This window comes from Chelmon rostratus, chromosome 3 (genome assembly GCF_017976325.1).
Source record: "Chelmon rostratus isolate fCheRos1 chromosome 3, fCheRos1.pri, whole genome shotgun sequence".
NCBI lineage: Eukaryota > Metazoa > Chordata > Actinopteri > Chaetodontiformes > Chaetodontidae > Chelmon > Chelmon rostratus.
In genome coordinates, this window is record NC_055660.1 from 22379414 (window position 1) to 22404047 (window position 24634).

The following is a 24634-nucleotide window of genomic DNA, read 5'->3' on the forward strand; positions in this document are numbered from 1 at the left end:
AGAACCAGAAAAGGGCTGCATGTGCTCAGCAAACCACGTTTGTGAAGGCTTAAAGGAGGAAGAAGACAGAAAAGTTCTCCAAAAAACATTCATCTGCTAAAAATGTCCTGATATAGATCTGTTCCTTCCTGCTGATGATGAGGAAGGATCCACTGTTGGGGTTGCTCCCCTGAGCAGCTGGCAGACCAAACCTCTCCATATAGCTGGTAGCATGTACAGAGCTGTGATACAAAGATCTGATGCAGCAGCCTTTGTTTGACCCATTCAAAAGATGGTATGAGTTTTAAAGAACAGCTGTTAAATGTGTGTGTGACACCTTCTGTGTGTAACAGCATGAGTGAAACTCATAGAGCTGCATATCTCTGGCTCTATGCATGCCACGGTCATGAGCCAAAGCCTTCCAGTGATCTTATCTCTCCCACAAACTTCCTCAACACGCCACAGGCTTACTAAGTAACTCATCTCTGTCAGATTATCTCCAGCAGCCACTAACAAAAGGAACGAGTGGGGGCCGCAGAGCATGTGAATCACCGGAGACTTGTTTCTGCTGGCGGCATGGTGCGACCCTCTGCGGCCTGTCCGCCTACGATGTTCGCCTCACACACCGTATCCAACCAGAGACACTTCAAAGGCGGCGTGGTCAGATGATGACACAACATCAAAGGGGCCCATTGCATGAGCGAACCGACCGAAGGGGGCGTGCCAGGCATGAGCGCGCTCTTGGTGTGAGACCGACGCCCCGAGAGGAGCATCAGCCAACGATAATACCGATTGGCCCACGAGAGTGCGAAGCACGCGGGGCAGGGGGCAGGAAGGGGGCGGTGGGGGTGGACTTCAAATAAAGTTCCAATTCGTCCGCAGCTTGTGAGGACCTGAACCCAGACCCGACAGGTCTTCAGGGAAGAGGGGCTGAATTCAGGGACTTCTCCGCGCGTAATGACGCCTTTACTGGCTGCTCATGGTTTCAGGACTGGAATGATGTGGGGACTGCGCGTGCTTTTAGGGTGATTTTTGTTTTTAAAGGCAGCCCCCCATCTCTGAATGGACCATGGAGAACCGTAACCTGCGTTCATCCCGCACTTCTTCCACGAGCGATAGTTTCCAAGAGGTCTCCGTGCGTCTTCAAAGAACTTCTCACTTTTCTGGCGACTCTTAGGATATGTTGTGCTTTGCTCGAACCCTTCGCACACACACTTGAGACAGGTTTTCCAGTAACAGTTAGACATGCAGAGCCGTGGTGCGGTGAGAGGCTCGGCCGGTCTGTCGGCGGTGCGCTCCTGCTTGCTGCTGCTCTTCATCCACATGAGCGCACCGGTGGAGGCGAAGAGAGCGCCCGGCGGTCGGGCGCAAGCTCGGCGGGCGCAGCAGCAGCAGCAGCAGCCTGCGGTGAACAGGGAGCGGGTGGACGGAGCAGAGAGCTTCCCATTAGACTTTACAGCCGTGGAGGGCAACATGGACAGCTTCATGGTGCAGATAAAGAACTTGGCGCAGTCGCTGTACCCGTGTTCTGCGCAGAAGCTGGATCAAGACATGAAGCTGCACTTTTTGAAGAATGTATCTGTGACTTGCAATGACGGGTCACCTGCGGGGTAAGTGAACTGCATCTTTACTTTGTCAGTAACTTTTAAGATGCCACTTTAATGACATGCCATCGTTTTGTATGCAGACTAGAGGTTGTTTGGCTGAAGCCACGAGTGCGCACAGGCTCAGTGGCGCTCTGCCTCACCAAACATCCAATTTGTGTTACTCTGGCCATTTAGTAAAGTGCCTTCAGTCCACTGTCAGTCCGGATGTGACCAAAATGGATCCATGGACCAGATCAGAGGGAACGCAGTGCGCGCTACCGCTGAGCACTATACATGAAACAGAGAGAGACAGAGCATGCGCGCACCCGACAGAGAGGCATCTCTTTTTTTTAACCCTGCAGGGTTGAGTTTATTTAAACTGGATGGACCAAAGTTGTTGGGTCTGATATTTACAATATGAAGCTACGGTAATACAACCAGTGCTTGTTCTTAAAGTGCGTCACTTTAACAGTTATTTTTCTCCAGTGGACGAAATAGAAGAATCCTGTGTGAATCATTAGATATCCCCAGTGACTTACATTTAAATATAGATAAAGGCAAAGTCACCTCACTACAGACCCGCAAGCAGGTGTCCAAGTCAGACCGCAGATCTGACTGATATGTGCCTGAATCATTTCATAGGCTGCTCACTCTCAGCACTTGTTGCACAGTAGCAACAGGTGAACCACCTCAAAATACACAGGTTTGTGTCCAGGAGTGACTTCAGCTGCTTCAGCTGTGCCTCCTGCACATCACTGCAAGATCACAGCTTTTTAGCTGAATTTTCCCAGTTTTGTGCCAGTCGCCTCACGTCGGAGCACTCAGGGCCCAGTCAATGGTGCTGTGCTGAGATTCACTGTGATCTTAGAATTTAGTCAACTAAAGATGATTTGCATCTATGTGGAATAAATCTCAGTACGTTTATGATATGGACGAAAAGGATTACAAGCACTATCTCATTCCTCCTTCGTCAGGTGAGGTGGTGCAGCATAAAGGACTTTAAGTAGCAAATATGTGGTAAATATACAAGAATGCAACTGTTAGAGGATTAGGTCACCAATCAAATAAAACACTTTGACTGTGTGAATAAGAGGGAACTTTCCACATGCCACCCATGCTGTTAAGCCTCTGTGTGTGTGAGAGAGAGAGAGCGAGTGTGTGTGCTGCCAACAGCCTGATGAGTTTCCTCTACTCTTGCTTTTTTTTAAAAATTACCATTTCGAGCTCTGAAAGCCTCTAAACAGACTCCTGCAGAGATTTTTAGCTGTGCGATCAGAGCCAAAACTTTCATGTGCAGATCAAAGGTAGCATCCCTCCCGTGGAGCTTGTGTTGTATACATATGCATGTGTGTGTGAGTGTGTGTGTGTGTGTGTGAGACACATTCACAGTGATTTTGTTTGGTGTTCTCACGCAGGTACTACATCAAGGAGTCTAAAGGCAGCAAGAGGTGGCTGCTGTTCTTAGAAGGTGAGGATGCAACCAATACAGAACGGCACACAGATGGAGGCGAAACACAACATGTGACCCGTTAACAAGCGTGTGCATATGTGTGTGTGTGTGTGTGTGTGCGTGCGTGTGTGTGATGTTCAGGTGGATGGTACTGTTTCAACAGGCAGACCTGTGACAGCAGGTACGAGACAATGAGGAGACTGATGAGCTCCACCAAGTGGCCGCGAACCAGAACAGGTAACAAGACGCACATATCACTTCCTGCATTGTGTGCAGCACAGTCAATGCACACTTTCTGTTGTGCACAAACACAGAAACATGCACGAAAGCGCCTGTACAGCATTTGCAAAATCTCTGCACAGCCCCACAGGGCTTTTGCTTTCCTCAGAAGGAAAAAAAAACCCCTCCTGAATGAGCGAGATTCATAGATTCATGTTTGTGTTTGCTCTTTAGCTGAGTTTGCATTCATCTTCAAAAGTCAAACTCTCTGGTTCTTTCCCTCCAGCCATCAGGGGGCTCCTTGTTTGTTTATGGCTCACTCTCTCCACCAGCCTCTCGGTGTATACTTTACACCGGTGGCCGGTGCAGCAGCCAGAGCTCTTCAATGGCTGCATGTAATTGCTGACCAAAGCAGGGAAAGTTAATGACTTATTGACCGCAGGGAAAACACACACACACAGTAAACACATACCTCAGCATACACCAAAACAGACCACTGTACGTCAAGGTTTGTGAATTTTAACAAGCAGCCAAAAAGATTTTAACCTCTCTTACTCTATGATGGGAACATTTGAAGTAAATGTTGTGACTTATTCTGCTTCACAGGAACAGGAATTCTGTCTCCTCAACCAGAGGAAAACCCTCACTGGTGGAACGCCAACATGGTGTAAGAGCTCGTGTCTCTCCTTCTCTTCACAAGTCAATGTTCTTGTGTTTTGCTCTTTCTAATTTTTCATGATTTCTCAACTCACAACCTGGGAAAGTTACACCTTCTAGAAAATAACTGATGAGAATCATATTCTTTTAGTAAAAGCAAAAAAAAATATTATCTCTATATGACTTTTCCCATTTTTGGAACTATAATATTGGATTAATGTTATATTTAATACAAATATTACTTCTATGCATTTACTTACTGATCTTTATTTCAACTTCCATCCCGGTATTGCTACTTTCAGTTACACTAGGTGCACATAAGACATGTAGCGTACTTTTGCTTGCTGCTGTTTTTCTCTCTGTATTTATCGTCCTTTCACACATTTCATAGACAAACAGTGATCACCAGTGGCAGACGGCACTCCCAGTCTGCTCCTGTTCTGTTCTTAACTGTGGCTGTCAGCGAACTGGCTCAAATAAAAGCTGCTCTGATTATAAAGTGTGATTTCTAAGTTGTCAGCGTTGCTCTCTCTCTCCCTCTCCTGCAGCTTCGTCCCGTACTGCTCCAGCGATGTGTGGAGTGGAGCCACGCCGAAGACTGATCACAGTAAGACAGTTAATCAGCCCGTGAGTCTGTGAGCTCGTAGATCTGGCTGAGGATATAAAAAGCAGGAATTATTGATGCACTGGCTATTAAAGGTAGAGGTAAGGAGTGAACAGATAAGAGGCCACAGTTCCAGATGATCTGGGAGCTCGTCATCTGTGCCTTCCTCGTGTCTCATATCAGCCATACATTTTTGAACTTCTTCCTTGACTCTGTCTGACTTATGAAAAACCCTCATTACACGCTGTTGCTTTAAACACTTGGCAGGTTTATATATAACATAACAGACAAGCTGTGCAGGTGCTGTGCAGCCCACTTTATTTCATCCCTTGAATTTCTGAGTGAAATCAGGCTTGATTGTTCCTTTCAAAATGCAAAAGCATATAACAAAAAAGTAGCTGAGTATCGCTAATTGTCAAGCTGAGTGTAATTAAATGAAATCAGTCAGGAGCCATTTGAGTTGAATGTGTTTTTGCATTAATAGCGAACTATAAACTGCAAACTATGCACAGAAAATACACCTAAAATATGATCCTCCTACTTCTATTATTAAATGCATCCTTTTTAAAACTGTGTGCTTTAACTGTGTTTTCAGCAGGTGTATAATATCGATATACAGTTAGTAGTTGTTTTGATAGGTGTGTCATGTGACTATAAATGAAAAACATTTTTGTTCTCAGGTGATTATGCATTCATGGGCTCTCTGATCATTAAGGAGGTGGTGAACGAGCTGCTGACAAAAGGTCTGGACAACGCCAAGGTCCTGCTCCTGGCAGGAAGCAGGTCAGTTCAGGTTGCATGTGTGCGTGTGTGTGTGTGTGGCCACCCTTCTGTACTGTGTGTATGTGTTTTACCAAAGATAATGGCTCAGGCGCACACTCTGACCCCACTCTTCCTGTCAACAGTGCGGGTGGTACAGGTGTCCTCCTGAACGTGGACCTCGTTGCAGAGCAGCTGGAGTCGCAGGGCCACCAAGGGGTGCAGGTCAGGGGTCTGGCTGACTCTGGGTGGTTCCTGGACAACAAACAGTACAAATTCACAGACTGCCTGGATACCATCAGCTGTGCACCCACCGAGGCCATAAAGAGAGGCATCAGGTAGGACAGACGCACAACTGAAAGGACATGTGGATGGAACGATGGTGGACCTAAGAGCACAGATGTTGAAGAATGATGACACTTTGCTGTTGTGCAGGTACTGGGGCGGCTTGGTGCCAGAGAGCTGCAGACAGGCTCATGTGGGAGAGGAGTGGAACTGTTTCTTTGGGTATAAAGTCTACCCCACGTTGAAAAGTGAGTGACCCAGCCACACAACCCACCACCCGAGCTTCTCCGTAAGACTGACGATAAAGAGAGAGGCAGGTGTGTGTCGTCTAAAGTCTGACCTGCAGTGCATCCTCTGTTCCGTCTAGGCCCGGTGTTTGTGGTGCAGTGGCTGTTTGACGAGGCCCAACTGACGGTCGACAACATCCACCTGACCGGACAGCCCGTCCACGAGGGCCAGTGGAGGTACATACAGAACCTGGGACAAGAGCTGAGGAGCACGCTACGAGACGTCCCGTAAGACTGACACACAGGCACACACACACAAGATCCTATAAAGAAAAAACAAACGACTTTTTTGTTGAAGGTGTGATTCTGTGTTCTGACTGGCAGGGCGATGTTTGCTCCGGCCTGTCTGTCACATGAGCTCATCACTAGAACGTAAGTAAATCAAACTTTTTACTACAAGAAACTTCTTGATCTTTAAGCTTTTCTCTGTTGGCAACTCTGCTGTTGACTCAACATGAAACAGTTCACTTTACAATTAAAAAGCAAATTAAAAAAAAATGTTTGTTTGTTGTAGTGTTGTACGAGCATGTGGGACTCAACTAGAATCCTGTGTATAAATAATAAAAGTCAGGGTGGGCGATATGGGTCAAATGTTTTATTATGAGATTAAAACAACACATGGGAAAGTGTTTTGGCAGAATGAAATGCCCAACAAATCAAAGTACTTCCAACACATTGATGAAAACATCCTGTAAATTCAGCATGACCATAATGAAGCTAGAGCGATGACTTGGCTGGACTGATCTGAGCTCAGCACAGATACATCTGTATCAGTATGAATAAATTTAAATACAGAATAAAGAGAAATTAAGACAAAAGATAACACGGTGTAAACCACAAAAATCTGTTCTTTCTCCTCTGACCCTCCACCACTACTGTCCTCCTGCCCCTGCAGCCACTGGATGGACATTCAGGTGAAAGGCACCTCTCTGCCCCGAGCCCTCCACTGCTGGGACCGAAGCCTCCAGGACAGCAACCACATCAACGGCAGCCACAGCAACCACAACCACCAAAAGCACAAGACCCCACCAGCGAGGGGTTGCCCCCGGCATTTGATCGACAGCTGCCCGTGGCCTCACTGCAATCCCTCCTGCCCGACTATTCGCGACCAGCTGACGGGACAGGAGATGAGCGTGATCCAGTTCCTGAAGCACATGGGCTTTGACGTGCAGAAGATGGCCCAGCAGCAGGGGATGGACCCCAGGACACTACTGGGCATGCTCAACAACGGGAACTGAGGTGCTTTTCTTTGAAGTGCAGCAATGTTATTGCCTGTGAGCCGTTCAGCAAATGAATGGAAGACAGCTGGAAGATGAACTCGAAAGAGAAAACTGTCTACTTCCAAACATCGCCTTCCATAAACAACAAACAAGGCTCAGCTTTGAAAAACTGAACGACTCAAAAACTGATGAGTTTTGAGACACTGTTGAGTCAAATACAATCAAACCACAACGTTTGAGCTGTTTAAACACAACATATGGGATCACATGCCCCTTGTTTTAACACATAGACAGATATATACTGTAGATATGCTTTTATTGTGAGGTGTACACAAATACTACGAAAGGTGGGTATAGTGTGTATATATACAGTAAATATGTACCGTTCAGTATGTATGTGAAGTTGAGACTGTCATGGTGGTAAAAAATCTAAAACAAAACCCAGATTTAAAAAAGTTGGGACATTGTGTAAAACCTAAATAAAACCAAATGCAATCATTTGCAAACAAACTGTATTTACTGACAGCAGTTAAGTGTTCCTGAGCCCAATCATGTGTTCTCAAAGTGTTGAACCTCGCCTGTGAGCGACTGAGCCTTTCCAGGATGCTCCTTTCATACCCAATCATGATACTGTCACCTGTTTACCTGTGGAATGATCCAAACAGGTGTTTTTGGACTATTCCAGTCTTATTTGCTCCTGTCCCAATGTGTTTGAAACGTGTTGCTGCATCAAATTCAGAAAAAGAAGATATTTACAAAATCAATGAAGTTGATGAGGTCATCATTAAATATATTGTCTTTGTACTGTTTTCATCTGCGTATATGTCAGAAAGGATTAGCAAATGATCACATTGTTTTATTTGTTTTATTTACACAGCGTCCCAGCGTTTGTGGAATCAAGGTTGCAGTTTTGATGGGAAACACCTCCCTTTTTGTTTTGTGGGGATTTGGTGCTCTCTTCTGTCAACTCTAACTATTACAATCAGAAATCCATCTATGGTGCTGCTGTTTCTACCCTCCACCAAATATGCTGCTTTTTCTCATTTTTTTTGAAAAATAATAATTTAATGGGTAATATTTACTAATAAAAGGTACAAAGATTAAGATTATTACTTTGTTCTTCAGTCTACTTATAAGAGCTTGTACATTTATTTTTCTACTGAAAATATCTTTTTCATGTCTTTCAGTCAGATACAGTTAGCTACTGCAACAGTGCCTCCATACATTTTACTTTTTTATTTGCATGTCTGTGAAAAAAAATGTATGCTAATAGTACAAATTATGTCCGTTTTGTTTTTCAGGCTGTTGAGTTTGTAGCAAATATTTTCTTGTGCTGTCGTAGTGCCTGCAAATGACATAAGCACTAATAAATACAAATACAAACTGCTATGATAAAACATAATTTAATTACAAAAGTATGACAATACAGTATTAGTTTAAACCCTAAAACAAAATAGAAAAACAAACTCATTTCCAGTATCATCATAATCACACCCACAACATCCAAAGTTTATCTACAACATACATACTGATAAAGTTATTTTAAAAATTAAAAGCATTTAAAAACTTTGTAGACTACATAATTGTTTTGCACCAGAAATAAGAATAATAAAAAAACTGTTCACAGTTGATATGAAAAGTGCTTCTACAAGAGATGACTGAAATCTATATAAACTGATAACATCAGCTTTAAGATTTCTCTGGTTATACTGTCCGTCTGTAACATTTGACTTCCTAAAGTTGGAGTTCAGGTATTTCATCTAGAAACGGCACTGCATAAAGCAGACAGCTTTGTTTCGCCTGATACTTCCACACTGTTTCTCTCTACAAAATGCTCCAGCTATTAAAATCTTCCAAACGCCTAACACATCTGAATTTGCTCAAACTGTATGTATAGTTGTCCTTCCCTGGCCATTATTCCAGTTACAGCCACGCTGATTTTAGATTTCTCCAGACCTCAGTGTTCAGAGAATTGAGGAGGCTTATCTACCGGAGACTTCTCAACAGCTGGAGTCCTACAGGAAAAATAAAAACACAGGAGGTCAGTGTATTGCTAGTGTTCAGCTTCAGGTAAAGACAGCTGCTGTAAAGCACCACAGCGGCAAACACCCACCTGACTTGTGAGTCGTCGAGCGGGGGTTCGTTTTTGCTCATGGATCGACTGGAGGCGAGTGATCAGAAACTTCTTATCCTCTCCCTCCTGAGCAGAGAGATTAAAGAGGAAGCTGAACCAGATTCATCAAATTTAGACTGCTCTATGCTCATCTTTATAACGACACAGATTGAGAAACAGAGCTGAATATACAGTACGTAGTCTTACATTTTTTATCTGCTCCTGTAGTAAGCTGATGATCTTCCTTTGACCGTCCACCACCTGACTGTGGAAGTAGATGACTATCCTGATGGAAAGAAAAGACTCTCAATAATAGTACAACATGATGATGCACTGCTGCTTGCTTCATGACAGATTCAGCACATACTGACTCTATAATCTGCCATAACACTGGAGTACAGTGCTGCAGCTGTAGTGCTGTGCGTGTACTCACAGGAAGATGCCTGCTCCCACAAACAGGAAGATAGGGTGTTCCACGAGGTAGGAGTGAGCCCTGGCCAGCAGGGACAGGTTGGGATTATCTCTCTCCAGTTCTTCCACCCAGCGCTTCCCCGCCTGGAACATCGTTTTGAGGCCGCGGAAGGGACCGCACGACGAGGAGGGTGTGATACTGAGGACAGAAGACAGACTGTATGTGTTGAACTGCTCGTAGCACACAGGACTCCTCGTTTATTTCTCCTTGTCTTCAGGCTTGTTTTGTCTTGTTTGAGTGGTCCTCAGACTATATAAATACAGTCCATTTACCACTGACATGGTTTTCACAAGCAGTTTAACCGATTTTAACCAGTGCAAGTATGTTAAATTACAAGTATCCATAGCAACAGTGCCTCTGCTATGTTACAAGTTAGCTCTCACTAAAAATGAGATGACTTGTGGTCATCGTATGTGTGGCTAAACACTCGTAGGTGTCCTAATACACAAAATAACGAACTCATTTCTAGATAGCAGGAAACCTCCTTGTGTATTATTACTTCACTTGAAGTTTACTTGAAAGAAAAATGTTAACACTGACACTGGTTAACTATTTGCTACTTTGTTAATGGGATAGTAGTGTTTGTTTATTAGTATTAAAAGGTGTCATGCAAAGTAACTTGTTTCCAAAATTCAATAAGAAAATTAGTATTTTTGATTGGGATGGATTAACAGTATCGAACTTGATTCAGGGAAATCCACTAAATACATGATTGTTTTGTGTGTGTACGTGTGTGTGTGTGTGCATACCTCCACATAGTGTATGTGACACACACAGAGGCGCCGAGGAAAGAGGGGAAGCAGAGCAGAGTGATGAAGATGGTGGTCATTTGGCTAACTCTGTATGGCCTCCTGGGGGCCTGACAGTTCATCATCACACTGCTCTGTGGGGAGAAAAAAAAACACAGAGGCTGGGGTCAAGGGTCACCGCTTCTGTCGCAACTGGCAGAAGACAGTAAGGTCTGACAAAACTAGGGGTCCACTGGGTTTTCGTTGTCTAACTACTGTTTCCAAGGTTGCAACTTTCATGCTCAAGTGTAAACAACTGTTGCATATAAAGCAGGAAGGTTTGAAAAAATCTGTACAACGTGCTGGACTCTTTACACAACATGACATTCATACAGAAGTTTGTTTTTAGCTAAATATGGGTTGTTGTTAAAATTTAGAACACAAGCAAGTGAGAAGACTGAAACAGACACGGCTCTAATTACTGACTATATGTCTATTCTGTTCCATGAAAGCAATAAAATTACTCATGAGCAGGTTTTGCTCTGGAGGACAGAGATCCGATCTCAATGAGGATAATGAGAAGCCATTAAACACATTTATTATCTGGATAACGTATCCAGACACAATTCCAGGTGTAAATGGGGTGCAGCTGACTGAAATCTGAAGCTGTCTAATGGCAGGGTCTAATGAAGACACACCTTTACAGAGGATAATTTCATAATTAAAACAGAACAGGAAACATTAAAGGATACATGACTAAAAAATATACTGTTTTAGAACTTTCAGTTTGAGTTTTTCCATTGAGCATTTCAATTATTCTCCATTCAAGCACCTTCTTAATGTAGAAGAGCAGCAAGAGTTTGAGAATCTGCACTGCAGGCAGGAGAGGAGTGAAGAGAACGCCCAACCTGAAAAACACAAAGTTGACTGTCGTTACCCAGCAGCACTCTGACTAACATGACTGTGTGTACATCTGAACAGTAAGCGCTGTACCAGGCCAACGTCTGCCCATAGATAAGTTCAAGGACGTTTCTGGCAATATCAAACACCGGCTTCCTCCTCCTCTTCAGCACCCTCTCAGAGAACAACCTGCAGACGATGGAATGATAAATGAGATGATTTAACACAACACAGTCAAAGAACAGAAGGAAAATGACAAATAAAACTAGAATTACCACCTCATAGTGGAATGCCTTTAGTTGCAGTTTTCATCCATGTCTGACTCATTTAGTACAAGTACTAATGATACTAACTATTTTTACAAAGGACGTCAGAGGCGTTCCTGAGATGTCATGTCAAGACAAATGACTTTTTTAATGAATGACCAACCTCCAAAGAAACTCTCCAAACAAGGTGTCAAGTAGAGTGAAGATTAAGTCCATCAGTAGGAAACGATAAAGCTCCTGGCCAACAAAACTCTCCCAGCACTGGATACAATATTTTCGACACAGAGCACAGAGACAGCCACTCAACAATTGCCAGATACAATCAAATAGTCAAGATTATTTACATTCCTCAACACAGCTGTGACAGAAATGACGTCTCATCATTTATGTTACCTTAAGTCCAATAATTTTAGGGTCGGCAGCCACCCGACCCAGCCAGTGGTAGCACAGGACTCCGAGCACGCTTACTTTCAACATCAAGTTTCTAGAAAGGCAGACAGCAGCCAGCATGTCACCAACCAAAACCATCAGCTCTGCACGTTCTTACATTCTGACATGCTTGAATTTGGAACATCCAGTGCCTCTGCTCGTACCTGCCGATGGCGACATATGTGCGTATGGACGGCGACTCATAGTCCTCCATCCAGGCTGCAAGGTTGAAGAGGCCGGGCAGCAGCAGGTTGATCAGGGACACCAAGACGGGGAGAGCCAGCAGGCTGGCCTCGTTCAACAAGGGATCCTGGATGGCACGACGAGTACTTTGCTGAAGGTTCTGTTGGGGAGAGAGAACAAGAACTGGATGATGTGCTCTTTGACGTTACTGCTGGTTGTTCTGCCACCTTCCAGAAATCACTTCTTAAGCTGTTTTTATTTGTCACAGATCTTTGTTATTCTTCTCCTTATTACATGCTGTGAGGCAGCATGTGTCTCTTTTTCATACTACCATATGAGTCACATGAATCACAAATGTTCAAGTCCTTCATATAGGATCTTTAGAATCATGACAGCAGAAACTGAAAGAGATGTAGCAAGCAACCATGCAGTAGATCAGTGGTTTGTTTGATATAGCAGGAGCATACTTTATGTATAAATGGTGGCTTTAATGGCTTCTTTAAGAAACAAAAAGACCAAAGACTGCATAACAAAGGACAACAAACTCTGAGTATACACCAATAAATATTTTGATCCTTAGCGAATGCTGACTTTGGACCCTGAAACCACCTGCCTCACCTGGTGCATGTAATCAGAGAAGTAGTAAATACCAAGCACACAGGCAGTGGTGCTTGCTATGCAGATAGCCCATGCCAGGCCATGAACCATCAGTCTCCACAGCTTCTGGCACACAGTGTTCTTGACATTCTTATGATTCACCTCAGCTAGCAGCTCCTGGAGAGGGTGGATGAAGGAGAGAGAGAGAAATAATTTGAAGGAGGAAAAGGCAGAAAGAGAAGGACAGAGGAGGAGTATTGTGAGGGGAACAGAGGGACAATGAAGCAAAGGAATGTATAAGATCATCACATTCCTGTCTGCCAGTTATTTGACAGAAGGATACAAAAAGAGGGAGGATGTGTATATAAATTAAAGTGTCTGTGGGGGTGTGTGTGCTCACATGTACCTTGAGCTGGGTGCAGATATTCTCAGACATGAGCCTGACAGAGGGTTTCTTTATGACCTTAAAGTCCCAGGAGCAGAAGACCTTCATGGCCAAGATACTGTGAGACTTGTCGATTCGGAAGCTCTGACCAAACGACTTTGACATGCTGTTGGGATATTACACATTGACATGCTTCAGCAGGTATCATTACATTTAAAGCCAGTCATGTTGGTGTTGTTTGGGTTTAGAGGTGCATTTTTATTTTATTTTCAAAATACTCTCTGTACCTGTACACAAGGATGATACACGTGATGAAGAAAGCCCCTCCTATGGTGAAGAAGTATGCAAGGGGCATGTTGTAAGAGTGGTGCTTTGACAAACAGGCCGGCCTGGTTCCATTGGACACAGACACATTCTGCCCTCCAGCATCATCCCTGCAACCCTTATGCAGTGTGTAGTTACCGTAGTATCCATAGTACATCACTGTGTCTGAGAAATAACCCTGAGACAAAAGGAGAGAGAGAGAGACAGGCATTTATGCAAATTAAAACCTACAAAGAGAATACGATTATTTACACTGCTAGTATATTTTTACACTTAAAGATCCCCTCCAGACATGTTTAAACATATCGAAATCTTTTTTCTGCTAAATCAACTGTTTAACAACTCAGAAAAAATAAATCTACTCCCTCTCCCTCGTGGATAAATCTAGAATCTGTAAATATACAAATATCTTTAGTTTCAAAAGTTTAATTGCTGGACACAACATGTCTCCTCCTGAAATGAAAAGTCCACTCTCGGTTTATGTGCACTGGAGGTTCCAGGTTTCCACATCGCACTTGCTTAAATTGCATATTGAACCATAATTGGTTTCCAAAGTAGTTGAGATGTCACAAACTCTTGCTTGTATGAACACGTCTTAAACTCAGATTTGGAGGTGAGCACAGACAAACTTGGTGAAGGTGAAAACAGGCCTGTAGTGTGGAAACACTCTGCACAGTAAAGCTCAAATATGCAAGTGACGAAACAACAAGCAAAACAATTTATCAGTGGAGATGGACTTTATTTCCAGCTGTTTAAAGATGGCTGCCCTAATGGACATTCATCATGCAGGTGAAGAGCTTCTAAACACTCATCCAGGATTTGGTGAGTGTAAAAATGGAGGCCTCACAGTGTGTCAGAGGTGTTGCTTAATACCACAGCACACAGCTTACCGCTCCAGTGAGGAGCTCCAGTCCATAGAAGGAGGCTCTCCCTGCAGGCAGCACTGGAGGGTTCACGGCCTGAGGCAGAACCAGGAATGCACCGGTCACCACGAACAGGAAGAAGTTGAAGAAGAGCAGGGTCTTAAGGAACAGGAAGTAAGAGAGGACGCCAGTGCCAAAACGCCCGCTCACTCTCTTGAGCGCCACTTGCCACAGCTGGAGGGAGTGCAGGAAGGACAGCCAGCTGTACCAACTCTGTCTTGCAGCCTGGGGGGGGCAAAGTGTGGGAAAACAAGGGGAAACACATTGCACAATATATTGTTTGTAAAGAAAAAATGAATAGTGAAACAGAAATGTATCCATGTTGTACTAAAAATGACTCACAATGCTGCAGTACAAGTCCAGGCAAAGAGTGCACATGTGTTTGTTGTTTAGCTTTTGAGAGTCTGAAACATGTGACTCACGCTGTCGGAGCAGTAAATGCTTGCACCACAGAGAGATTACACTAGCCTGATAACAGCACCTACTTCCCATACTATCCACTGACACCCAACTGCAGCCTGAGAGAATAATGTGTCGTTGTCTTCTTGTGTGTTTATGTCCCATTTACCATTTGAGAGAATTGATATCAATTGACATGTATGTAAGAACTCACACCTCTCCTTAACATGAACATTACATGAAGTATGGCTTGAAACAGGAACAACCGTGAGGTCATTATGTCTAGACAGATGATTACATTTAAGACGGTGACCACAAACTGAAACTGTTCCACTGTGTACAAAAGGTGACTACTCAGTCAGCTACCTGTCACTCAATCAAACAAGCACCTTTGTTACTATATTTGCTTCTCAACACCATAATCAGATTTCATTTACTTTAGTGCTGGGAAGCACTAAAGTAAATGGTGACACTAATGAGAACCCAATCACAATTGCAGTATTGCTGGGCTGCAACCCAGTACCATGACAACCTGCTTTACATGTATTGCTGTACTTTCAACTTCTCAAAACATTCAACCTCAACATTAAAGCCAGCGTGGATGAAAAGTCTTTAAAGAGCGCAGAAAAAAAGGATATCTGAACATCTAAGATTCAGTAAGAACTGAGCAACTGAGAACTCTATCTGCTGATGAAGATCATGTGATACAGCTGCTAAATGGACCTTGTGGTGACATTCTTTTGACGTTTACTGTTTCCAAAGTCAAAAATGATCTTTCAGTCTCCACACTGAAGTGTATGTTGCCTGTCTGATGTATGAAGGGGCAACCAACTGGGAATACAAACTGGTTCAGTATCTCCATTCCGTGTCAGCGGTGAAAGAACTCATGTGGGGAAAAAAGGAAGAAAGCAGAGGACAGAAAGATGTTTCTGGTGGTGTAAGTGACTTACAATGATGATGTAATATTTGAGTCGACTGCAACAGGGGAGCTTACTGCCAGAAAGTGAGCGTCTCTCTTTTTGTAGTGCTAACCTCCTGTAGACAGAGAGACATTCAGACTGACACATACAGATCACAACTAATCTAAATAGGAATGACAAGAAGAAAGATCTAAAAAAAAAAAAAAATGTCCACCTGAGTTCACTCTTCTCAGCCACACTGAGAGGCATCGCTCTGAGCATCCTGATTCTGTCGCTCACTGACAGGTTCTGCAGGTTGTTCACCAAGCGCTCCCTCTTACTCACTGTAACGCACAGAGGGGCAGCGTTCCTTACATTAAACACTCAGAAGAGACCACAGATGAGGTTGTATTCTGGAGTCATGTCAGCGCACACCATTCTCCTCACCCTCTGCGTCCGTACTGTCTCCCTCCATGCCGTAGCCTCGTATGCTCGGTCTGGCAGAGCGAGAGAAGTCTCGGATGGAGGGTCTGCTCTGCCTGCGTCTCCGAAGCTGCATGGTCCTGTTATAGTACTGAGAGATGATGGCTCCCCTGTTGCGACCTGACAGAGAAAGAGTGGCTGTTCAGAGATGGGATCAGCAGCATTTACTGCCTCAAAGACGCTCCATCAAGACTGAATTCTCCAACTATTTGTTGCACCCAAAGACAACAGCTTCAGGATTCATCATCTCTACCTATATGCTTTCCATAGTTTAAATGAAATAACTACGTCATGACAAAAAATAGCTAGATTTAAGTGACATTCTGTGGCTGTTTGCAGGAGAGAAGCACTGAAAGATAAACAGTTATGTATGTATTTATGTTTGCCGTGTTGACAGTCAAACCAGCAGATATATCATAAGGCACTGTTCAAGAAATCGGACAACACTTATCAAGCCATCTTCATCAACAAGCTGAAGCGCCTGACCTGCACAGACGCTGACAGGAAGATGACAGACAAACTGCTTCCCCATGAAACTCTGCTCTGCTGACACGTCTCTTATCTGAGACATCACTATCTTTTATATTGGAGCTCAGCATGTGCAGCATGGCACCACTACAGCCAGGTTAAGTGCTCGGGTTCCAGGGGACCAAAACATGCTAACACAGTACCTCACTTCATTAATCAACTAAGGTGCTATAAGGGCACTTTCATCAACAGTTATCATTAATGCACATAGAGTGTTTCTTAGTCCCCAAAATGTACCATCAAATCTCAGGCTGTACTTTTCCCCACTCTATGATTTTCTCTCTGGATGTACTGTCATCTCTGCATCAGTATTTTCACAGGCCTTTGGAAGGACTCACCGATGGTGCGACTGGGCATGGAGGACAGGACCTTCAAGGTGGCTGAGGACCAACGTTCACCTATGAGGGGGTCTATCTGTCTTTCACCATCCTCCCATTCCACATCCCTTTGCCCTGGCCTACTTCCCCTAAACTCATGTCCAGGGTGGGACAGGTAGCCCACATCGTCTGTGAAATTTAAAGAAAAAAAAAACAATACATTAAAAAAAAATAAATAAATTGCTACTTCTAGGAAAGAAAGACAAAATTAAATATGATGACAATTTTTAAATGTGAGGATTTAGTGGCTTGACACAAGAGACTGTTCATTTTACTCAGCTGGAAGAGTCAAATGAGTTCAAAAAGTGCATCACTACATTGTTTCATAGCTTTTAAGACCAGAAAATGACATTTAAGCCATCTCACAATAATACTAATAATCCCAGATATCTAGACTTATATCAGGATATCAAAAACCTACAGTAGCTCTTGTACAAATTCAGCCCTCCACATGCAGACATGCATCTACGCGCTCTGAAACACAGAGTACCTCGACCTTCCTCGTCCAGGTCTCTCTGCAGCTGCTGCAGTTCGAAGGCGTCAGACAGTCCTCCATTCTGACTCTGCTCCGCTATCAGCTGGTTGAACGAGTCATGAACACCTTCCTCGTCCACAGGGCTCCTGACAGAGGTATATGTGGACATGAGAACAGATGCAAAGACAGAAAATAGGGCGATACAGGATCAGAAACGCAGGTGGTTAGTTCCAAAGACACACTTCAGTACAGATCAGGAGTGCTCTGAGGACTGCAGATAAAACACAACGAATTTCTAACTCAGTCACCAGTATTCTCTAGAGGGGAAACTGCGACCAAACAGCCCAGGAAGAGTCTATGACGTCAGTCTCATCTATTTGTGAGCAGTACAGCCCAGACTGCCTCTTCCTGCACTATGGCCTTTTTCTTGCACTATCTAGATGTACTGTAATTCAAAGCCAACTGGACTGTTTTTGTCTTCAGGCAAAAAGGGGAAAAAATACAAGAAAGTATAGGAAGTCCAGTTCCCTTTAACCTCTTACACTGATAACACAAGAGGAGGGCCACACATAGGCCAGTCGCTCCTGTGCTCTTTTCAAATGGAAACATTCACTCTAACAGTGATAGACTGTATGCAAACAAACACACACACACACACACACACACACACACACACACACACACACACACACACACACACACACACACACACATTCAAACATGCTTTCAACAAAACAAATATGCGTCTTTTTCATGAGGACGAGAAGTGGAGGTTAGTAGTTAGTCACATGCCTTACAAACATAAATGAAAACCCTGGGACACACATATCAGTTACATGTTATGGTCTGCCTTCCCGTTTACTGTCTAACAATACATCAAAGAGTACTGCTAATCCTGTCATCTGGGCTGGTTCCTTATTTTCCTCCCCTCCTCACAGCACGGCCGTCGCGTGAACTATCGCTAGTTAAGCTGACAGTCTGGAAGAGCAAACAAAACAGCAAAACCGAGCAAAAAGCAGGAGGAACGTGAAGAGACAGAGAAGACTACTTAAACACTTACTCCAATCCAGCTTCCATGAGAGGGTGGCTCAGGTCAAAGTTAACACTTCGAGCCATTCTTCTTCTCTGACAGTCTCGACCTGTCCGGCTATCTGTCTCTTTGACGATCAATCGCAGAGGGTTTACACCCTCACCTGCTCAGACCTGCACTCCACTCCCACCATGGTGTTTATTCCTCTACCTGAGAGACTACAGGAAAAGGAGGGGGAGGGGTAGGCGGGACAGTGGGAAGTGAGTGAGTTTGAGGTAAGGGAGAAATGCCAGCACACTTGGAATTTAAACGGTCTTGTCATGTTACTGCTTGTCCTGTGCACACTTTTAACTGCACAGAGAGGAAACACAGCTTGAGCACTGTATGCATGTTAACGTACTGTGGCACCTCCAGCCTCAGGTCCCATTTACACCTTGCATTAATATGTGATGTGCATCTGGATAAGGATAAAGTGTAAATGGGGTCTGATATATTATAATTACCTAAGGGCACATGAAAGAAAACTTGAAATATTGTCGTTTCAAATTTGATGCATACATTTTTGCATGCTGTCAACATTCACTGCCCTTTACAATAAGTGCGAGGTGACAATAACTCATGAAGGATTACGTCATTTTGTCCAGATTCATGAGAGCTCCATTGTGACCCTGCTCGTGATCAGGACTGTGGTCAGAGTCAGATGGCGCAGTGTCACCAGAGACATGAATATTCATGGCTGGAGACTGAATGATGCATTGTCAGTGTTTACAGTCACCATGTGTCATAGAGGATGTTTGGAGGAAGCATGTTGGTTCCTGTATGTTTGTGTGTACTTTAAAGGCACTCGCTTCAATCCAAAAATCTGTCCTTAGTTACATGCAACAACTGCATATAAACCTTTATCAAAGACCCAGAGAGGACATGTCCTGTTGTTTTAAAACATGATCACAGAAGTCATAAAACAAAATTAGACAAGTGTTTGGGATTTCAAGGAAATTGAATCCAGATATTCATTAGTGACTAATAAAACCTCTTTAGCAGATTTATTCAAGCCTGCCTTGATAAAGCAGAGCAGAGACTGTGGACAAATAAAACACAGTCAAGAACAATAACTTTTGTCCTATAATTGCTCTTTGAACATCATATTTGGCCATTAAAAAAAAACAAAGAAAAAAAATCCCAGCTGATCTGAAATATATATCCACTCCACAAACCTCACAGTTATGCTTTAGAGGACATAACAGGACATGAAACAGATGGATTTTACCACATTGTTTATAGGGTTGCGGCTCTGTTGTGTTTATGAGGCCATTGTGGGAAATGATGCAAATCAATGAGCAGGACTTTGTACGGAATTTTTTTTTTCAACATTTCAAGGGTTTCAAGGTTCATTCATTAATCATTCGACAACACAGGGTTGTACAATGAAATGCAAATTGCATTGCCTTTATGCTACACACAAAACAAATGTTATATAAATGGATGGATGAACATATAATAAAAATAAACTAATTATTTATGATGAAGTGAGGAGGAATTCTGCATTAATGTGGCAAAATAGTGTTTTTGTAGGGTATTCAAACAGCTGGATTAGTAATAAACAGCCATCCATATCTAATTATTTCATCCATGATCAATTTATCAATTGATTTTCCAGAAAATAAAATACACTATGACAGAATATCTCATCCATATTGCCCAACACTGTTCCCTGTTGGTTCCGACTTAGGAAGGTTGATTGTATCAAATTCACTGTCTTCTCTCACTGCATGCAGTTTGAAAGGACTGGCAATATAGAAAAATAATCTGCATATTAATTATAACTGCAGTATCAATAACAAATGTTAGCGCACTTAATAAATCATTCAAAAAGACATTATAAAAAAGAAAACACTAGAGTAAAATCAGAATGCCACAATATTCAAACCGAAAACATGTTTGCAATTGTTTGTATGTTATTTACATCTGATGTTGTTTGAGTATATAGTTTATCTCAGTTACTGGATGTCTATAGGCTAGCTTAGGTTACATTAAACATCAGATCCACTTCCTGTTTACATGCACCCACAGCAAAAACAGTACTTCCAAATAGAAATGTGCGTGTGATCTGGTATGTTCTTGATAACATCTAACATCAGCTACTTGATCCCACAGACATACAGTCATTAAACTAAACGAGGTTAAGCTCTCCACTCAACAAACCCTTAAACTGCACACTGATCTAAGGGGTAAACAAGAGCCTGTCTCATTTTGGGCAAGTCCTGTTACCAAATTCCCCCTTAAACTGAACCATTGCTTAATCACTACCAAGCTGGGAAGTTCAGTTCCCAGTAAGAGGCTCCTACACCCATAGCGTGGACCGTGCACTCCCTGCAAAATAAAAGCACCACATTTTCCACCACATCACAGATAGAAGTGGTTGCTTGTGTCTGTTGAATGTGAGCGCCCTCTGTAATGTGTCCTGGATGAATGACAACATACAGTGTGTTCATATATCAATAATTCCACTAATGCATCAATGTGTGAGTATTTTAGGTACAGCAACAAAGATCTGGACTTTTCTTAGGGTGGAGGTCTTCCTGGTTCTGGTCTTGAGTGCTTATGATGTCATCTGCATGCATGAAGCAGGGTGCAGCTCTGGATGTAAGCCAACAAGCTGCCTAAATGACTGAATGACTAAAATATGTCCTTCTACCACCATGAACATTGATCCTGCTATTCAGCCTGTTACAGCAATCCACTGCACACATCTGCTCTTTCCTCTTCTCTCAAACATGCTTTTTTCATTACCCAAAGTTTCCAGGATCATGTTACACTTTCCTTAAGAATTGATGTCCTTCAATATATTGGTTTTAGTTGATGTGTTTTTGATTTTGGCAGTTTGTCACTTCTGCAGCGCACAGAAGCAAAGATAAAAGCTTTGTGTGGCTGGTCATTCTCTAACATGTGCGTTTAGCCCCATGGTGACTAACTAGGTCTTGTTTTAATGTGAGTATATGTGATTACGAATATTGGAGCAGTCCTCTGAGACTGTAAAGCCTCAGCAGGATATTGTGGGGGTGGGACAAACCCTCAACACAGCCTGACAGGGGGTCAGAGTTGAGCTGCACTAGTGCCAAATAAAATATGCTGGGAAAACAAAGAAGCGAACAATATACAGATTAGTTCAATGTGAGTTTAAGTTGGTTTACAAGTTAAGAATACATTGTTCTCTGAAAAAAGGAAATAAGGACCAAACAAGGACCAAAAGTGCCCTACAGCTGCAAGACATACAGCAGAGCAACATCATCGAGATACAAGGAGGGCATCCCTGTCCACAAATGAAAACACTGCCTAACATCACATCAGTAGGTCGACTTTTTCCAGCAGATACAACAGAAAACAGAAGGCAGTTATCAACAGAGATGAGGGTGAGGCATGGGGATAAAGAGGAGGGAGGGGTGCAAAGGAATCTGTCCACTCTGAGAGCTTTCAACAACTGCCTGGCAATCAGTTCCCACAGTGCTGAGAAAAACCAACAGCACAGATACTTGTATTTAATACCCTCCTGGTATGAGTTAGGCATCACGGATTGCCTCAGGAAACGGGTGGGGGGTTACAGATGGAGAATGGAGACAATTAAAGGAGCAATGTTCAAAAAAGAAAACAAGAAACGCAGGCTGCTTACAGGGGAGACGAGTGAGGGCAGACAAAAGAGAAAACGTGCAGGCAATTCACAGGACTCTGTTGTTCCTAACACAGTCAGGCATGCATGCACATACACAATTACACTGTTATTGCACTCTGGGGCCCATAATACTGCAAGCCTCTCCGCCTTGATTCAGAAAAAAGGACACTAAATTATAGGTTGAGTGTTGGCTCTATGACAGAAACTGGAAAACTCTGTGCTAAGATACAGATGTGGCAAAAATAAAAAAATCTATGTCTCAATGCTCATATGCTACAACAAACCAGCCAGTCGTTGCACAATAGATGACAAAGGCTCATTCACCCAAAAGTGTGAGTCTGTGACTACGTGTGCCCGCTTTTCTGCTGATCAATCTCAAAGCAACACAGGGTGAAATGAACCAGCTTGTTCCCTTTAAAAACACTGACCTCTCCTGTTCTGTCTGCTGACGTCTAGCTCACAAGTGAACTTCTGAGAGGCGACCAACGGCAGGCAGGCTGCGAGCTTGTCAACCTGTCAGTGAGTTTCATTGAGTTGGCACCATTTTACTTTGGAGGAAGCAACAAATCTGCGGTTTCACAAATCGCGGGGTGGCTAAATGAAACGAAACAACGGCTTATCACACGGACAAAGACTGCCAGAAAGAGCCCACTCACCCGTTCAGCAACCCGACAAACCCGTTGAGTCTGTGTTTGACTGTGTCAGTCAAAATAGTCTGCACGCGCAACCGGACGGTGGAGGAGAAACCATTTTTTCGCGGGGGGTTGTGCGTTCTACTTTTCAACATGAAACAGCAAAGCCGAGAGCTAAAGCTTCAGTAACATAGGGAATATGATTTAAGATGTCTTTTTCCCCAATACACACATAAACTGAAATTATTCTCAGTATGACCCTCAAGTGATAACGAGGTGAGGTACAATTTAACCCGGCAGAGTTGCGAGTCTTGGTTCAGTCCTATTCAGGTTTGAAATCCTCCTACCGGAGTTTGTCAACTCAAACAATGCGAAAGTACACAGGTGGCTAAACATAAGTTATCGAGACGGTCAATGTTTTCAATGACATATAAATGGTTGCGTGACTTACAAATGGCGAGTCTTGCACAGACAGTATATAAAGTTTAGTGGAAGTAGACGAAGACATTGCATAACACGCGATGTAGACAGATGCTGGTAAAGCCTAAAGGGTTAACAGTCATACCTGTGTGAAAAACTGAATGGCCCTTCCTCTTGACTCACATGCACAGTTTCGACGGGCCCCAGGGCATGCCATTAGTAGTTAGGAAGTGCACACACATCGTTTCGTCACATGATGTAACAGTGATTTGATATTGTACAGCAACATACATGTCACCCATCAAACGCAATTGCATATCTGTGTATGACAAAAACACCAAAGAAAATAAGAAATTATTTATTTTATTTTTTTGTTTGTTTTTATAGTTTATGTGGAATAAGCATTTGTCATATACTGCTACTGACTCACAAAAAAAAAAAAAAATAGAAATGATAATGATGACCATGATAGCATATGAGGCAAGTAGCACCACTTCCTGTTTATTTTGAGCTCCTGGCCACAACAAGGCCATCTCTCAAAACCTCTGACAAGACTGCCTCATCTGACATTTTCATGTTACCTCACTGCCATAACTAAACGCGTTTTTTGAGAAGTCATAGAAAAGCCTGTGATAATGTGTGTGACATTTTGCTGCCTGTGTGGATAATTCTCCCCGGCTCCTGGTATTGTGCATGCACCCAGCACAATCTGTCACACTGTCATGACTTACAGGTACACTTGCATAGAACTAAACAATCGTTAACTTTAGCAGCAACTGGTAACTTTAATATGTTGATATTCATGTTTGTCTTACAAAGGGACACTATTTTTTTACATATGAAGGAAACCCTGATGCATCCACTTCTTTTGGGTAATGGCAGTGTAAGATGTGTAAGCAAGGTAGAGTTAAATGTTCTTGAAATCTCTTTAGTTTTACTACAACCAGTTATGAGTTAAAATACTACATACATGACAATGAATCAGTAATAATAATCCAATAATATAACACTAGCAGGGGTCATTCTGCTGCATAATATGTTCTACTTTTGATCATTTCAGTACACTTCGATGCCAATATGTCTGAGTTTTTACTTGTAAGTCTCCGCAGAATTGAAACCAAGCATGTGGAAAAAGCACAGAAGAAACAACACCCCTGCTCATGTTTCTCTGTAAATGGTGCTGACTGGAAATCTCAGACGTCTTTGTGGTGTAGCAATAGTGACGAAAGAGCCTTTTCTGCTGCATTAGGCATCAGTTTCCAAATGATGTAGAACATGTGTAAAACATGTCAAGTCTACTGTCAAGCACATATAGTTTCCATGGATACAGTGGGAAAAATGCAGATGATGATTACTCT

At 43.0% G+C, this 24634-nt stretch overlaps 2 protein-coding genes across 4 annotated transcripts; one reads left to right on the plus strand and one right to left on the minus strand.

The window, feature by feature from the left end:
* The first annotated feature begins 877 nt into the window (after positions 1 to 877).
* Positions 878 to 7567, plus strand: notum1b (notum, palmitoleoyl-protein carboxylesterase b). Its single transcript, XM_041933613.1, has 11 exons — positions 878 to 1589; positions 2981 to 3033; positions 3157 to 3252; positions 3841 to 3901; positions 4440 to 4498; positions 5176 to 5278; positions 5401 to 5592; positions 5690 to 5787; positions 5907 to 6054; positions 6151 to 6198; positions 6722 to 7567. The coding sequence occupies exons 1-11, from the start codon at positions 1225 to 1227 to the stop codon at positions 7062 to 7064; spliced, it is 1566 nt and encodes a 521-aa protein (XP_041789547.1). The 5' UTR covers positions 878 to 1224; the 3' UTR covers positions 7065 to 7567.
* An 866-nt stretch (positions 7568 to 8433) lies between these two features.
* Positions 8434 to 23440, minus strand: tmc6b (transmembrane channel-like 6b). Of its 3 annotated transcripts, none has more exons than XM_041933891.1 (21): positions 23422 to 23440; positions 18588 to 18775; positions 17543 to 17673; positions 17014 to 17181; positions 16112 to 16267; positions 15900 to 16008; positions 15716 to 15800; positions 14334 to 14591; positions 13407 to 13621; positions 13141 to 13285; positions 12756 to 12911; positions 12119 to 12297; positions 11919 to 12009; positions 11689 to 11786; positions 11353 to 11448; positions 11192 to 11267; positions 10381 to 10514; positions 9593 to 9769; positions 9367 to 9445; positions 9160 to 9246; positions 8434 to 9061 (listed from the first exon to the last, which is right to left on the minus strand). In XM_041933891.1, the coding sequence occupies exons 2-21, from the start codon at positions 18641 to 18643 to the stop codon at positions 9047 to 9049; spliced, it is 2511 nt and encodes an 836-aa protein (XP_041789825.1). In that variant the 5' UTR covers positions 18644 to 18775; positions 23422 to 23440; the 3' UTR covers positions 8434 to 9046. The 3 variants fall into 3 exon arrangements, with proteins under 3 accessions (XP_041789825.1, XP_041789823.1, XP_041789824.1); XM_041933889.1 differs by lacking the exon at positions 23422 to 23440 and adding an exon at positions 22881 to 22921; XM_041933890.1 differs by lacking the exon at positions 23422 to 23440 and adding an exon at positions 22653 to 22760.
* Between the last annotated feature and the right edge of the window lie 1194 nt (positions 23441 to 24634).

What these genes read in the sequence shown, in the direction of transcription:
- notum1b (XM_041933613.1), top strand. Translation starts at nt 1,225, where the DNA reads ATGCAGAGCCGTGGTGCGGTGAGAGGCTCGGCCGGTCTGTCGGCGGTG. An exon ending in GTGGCCGCGAACCAGAACAG is followed by an intron (nt 3,253 to 3,840) that starts GTAACAAGACGC and finishes TCTGCTTCACAG; the next exon opens with GAACAGGAATTCTGTCTCCT. An exon ending in CACGCCGAAGACTGATCACA is followed by an intron (nt 4,499 to 5,175) that starts GTAAGACAGTTA and finishes TTTTGTTCTCAG; the next exon opens with GTGATTATGCATTCATGGGC.
- tmc6b (XM_041933891.1), bottom strand. Translation starts at nt 18,643, where the DNA reads ATGGCTCGAAGTGTTAACTTTGACCTGAGCCACCCTCTCATGGAAGCT. An exon ending in TGTATCATCCTTGTGTACAG is followed by an intron (nt 13,286 to 13,406) that starts GTACAGAGAGTA and finishes ATATCCCAACAG; the next exon opens with CATGTCAAAGTCGTTTGGTC. An exon ending in TGCTCTTCTACATTAAGAAG is followed by an intron (nt 10,515 to 11,191) that starts GTGCTTGAATGG and finishes TTCTCCCCACAG; the next exon opens with AGCAGTGTGATGATGAACTG.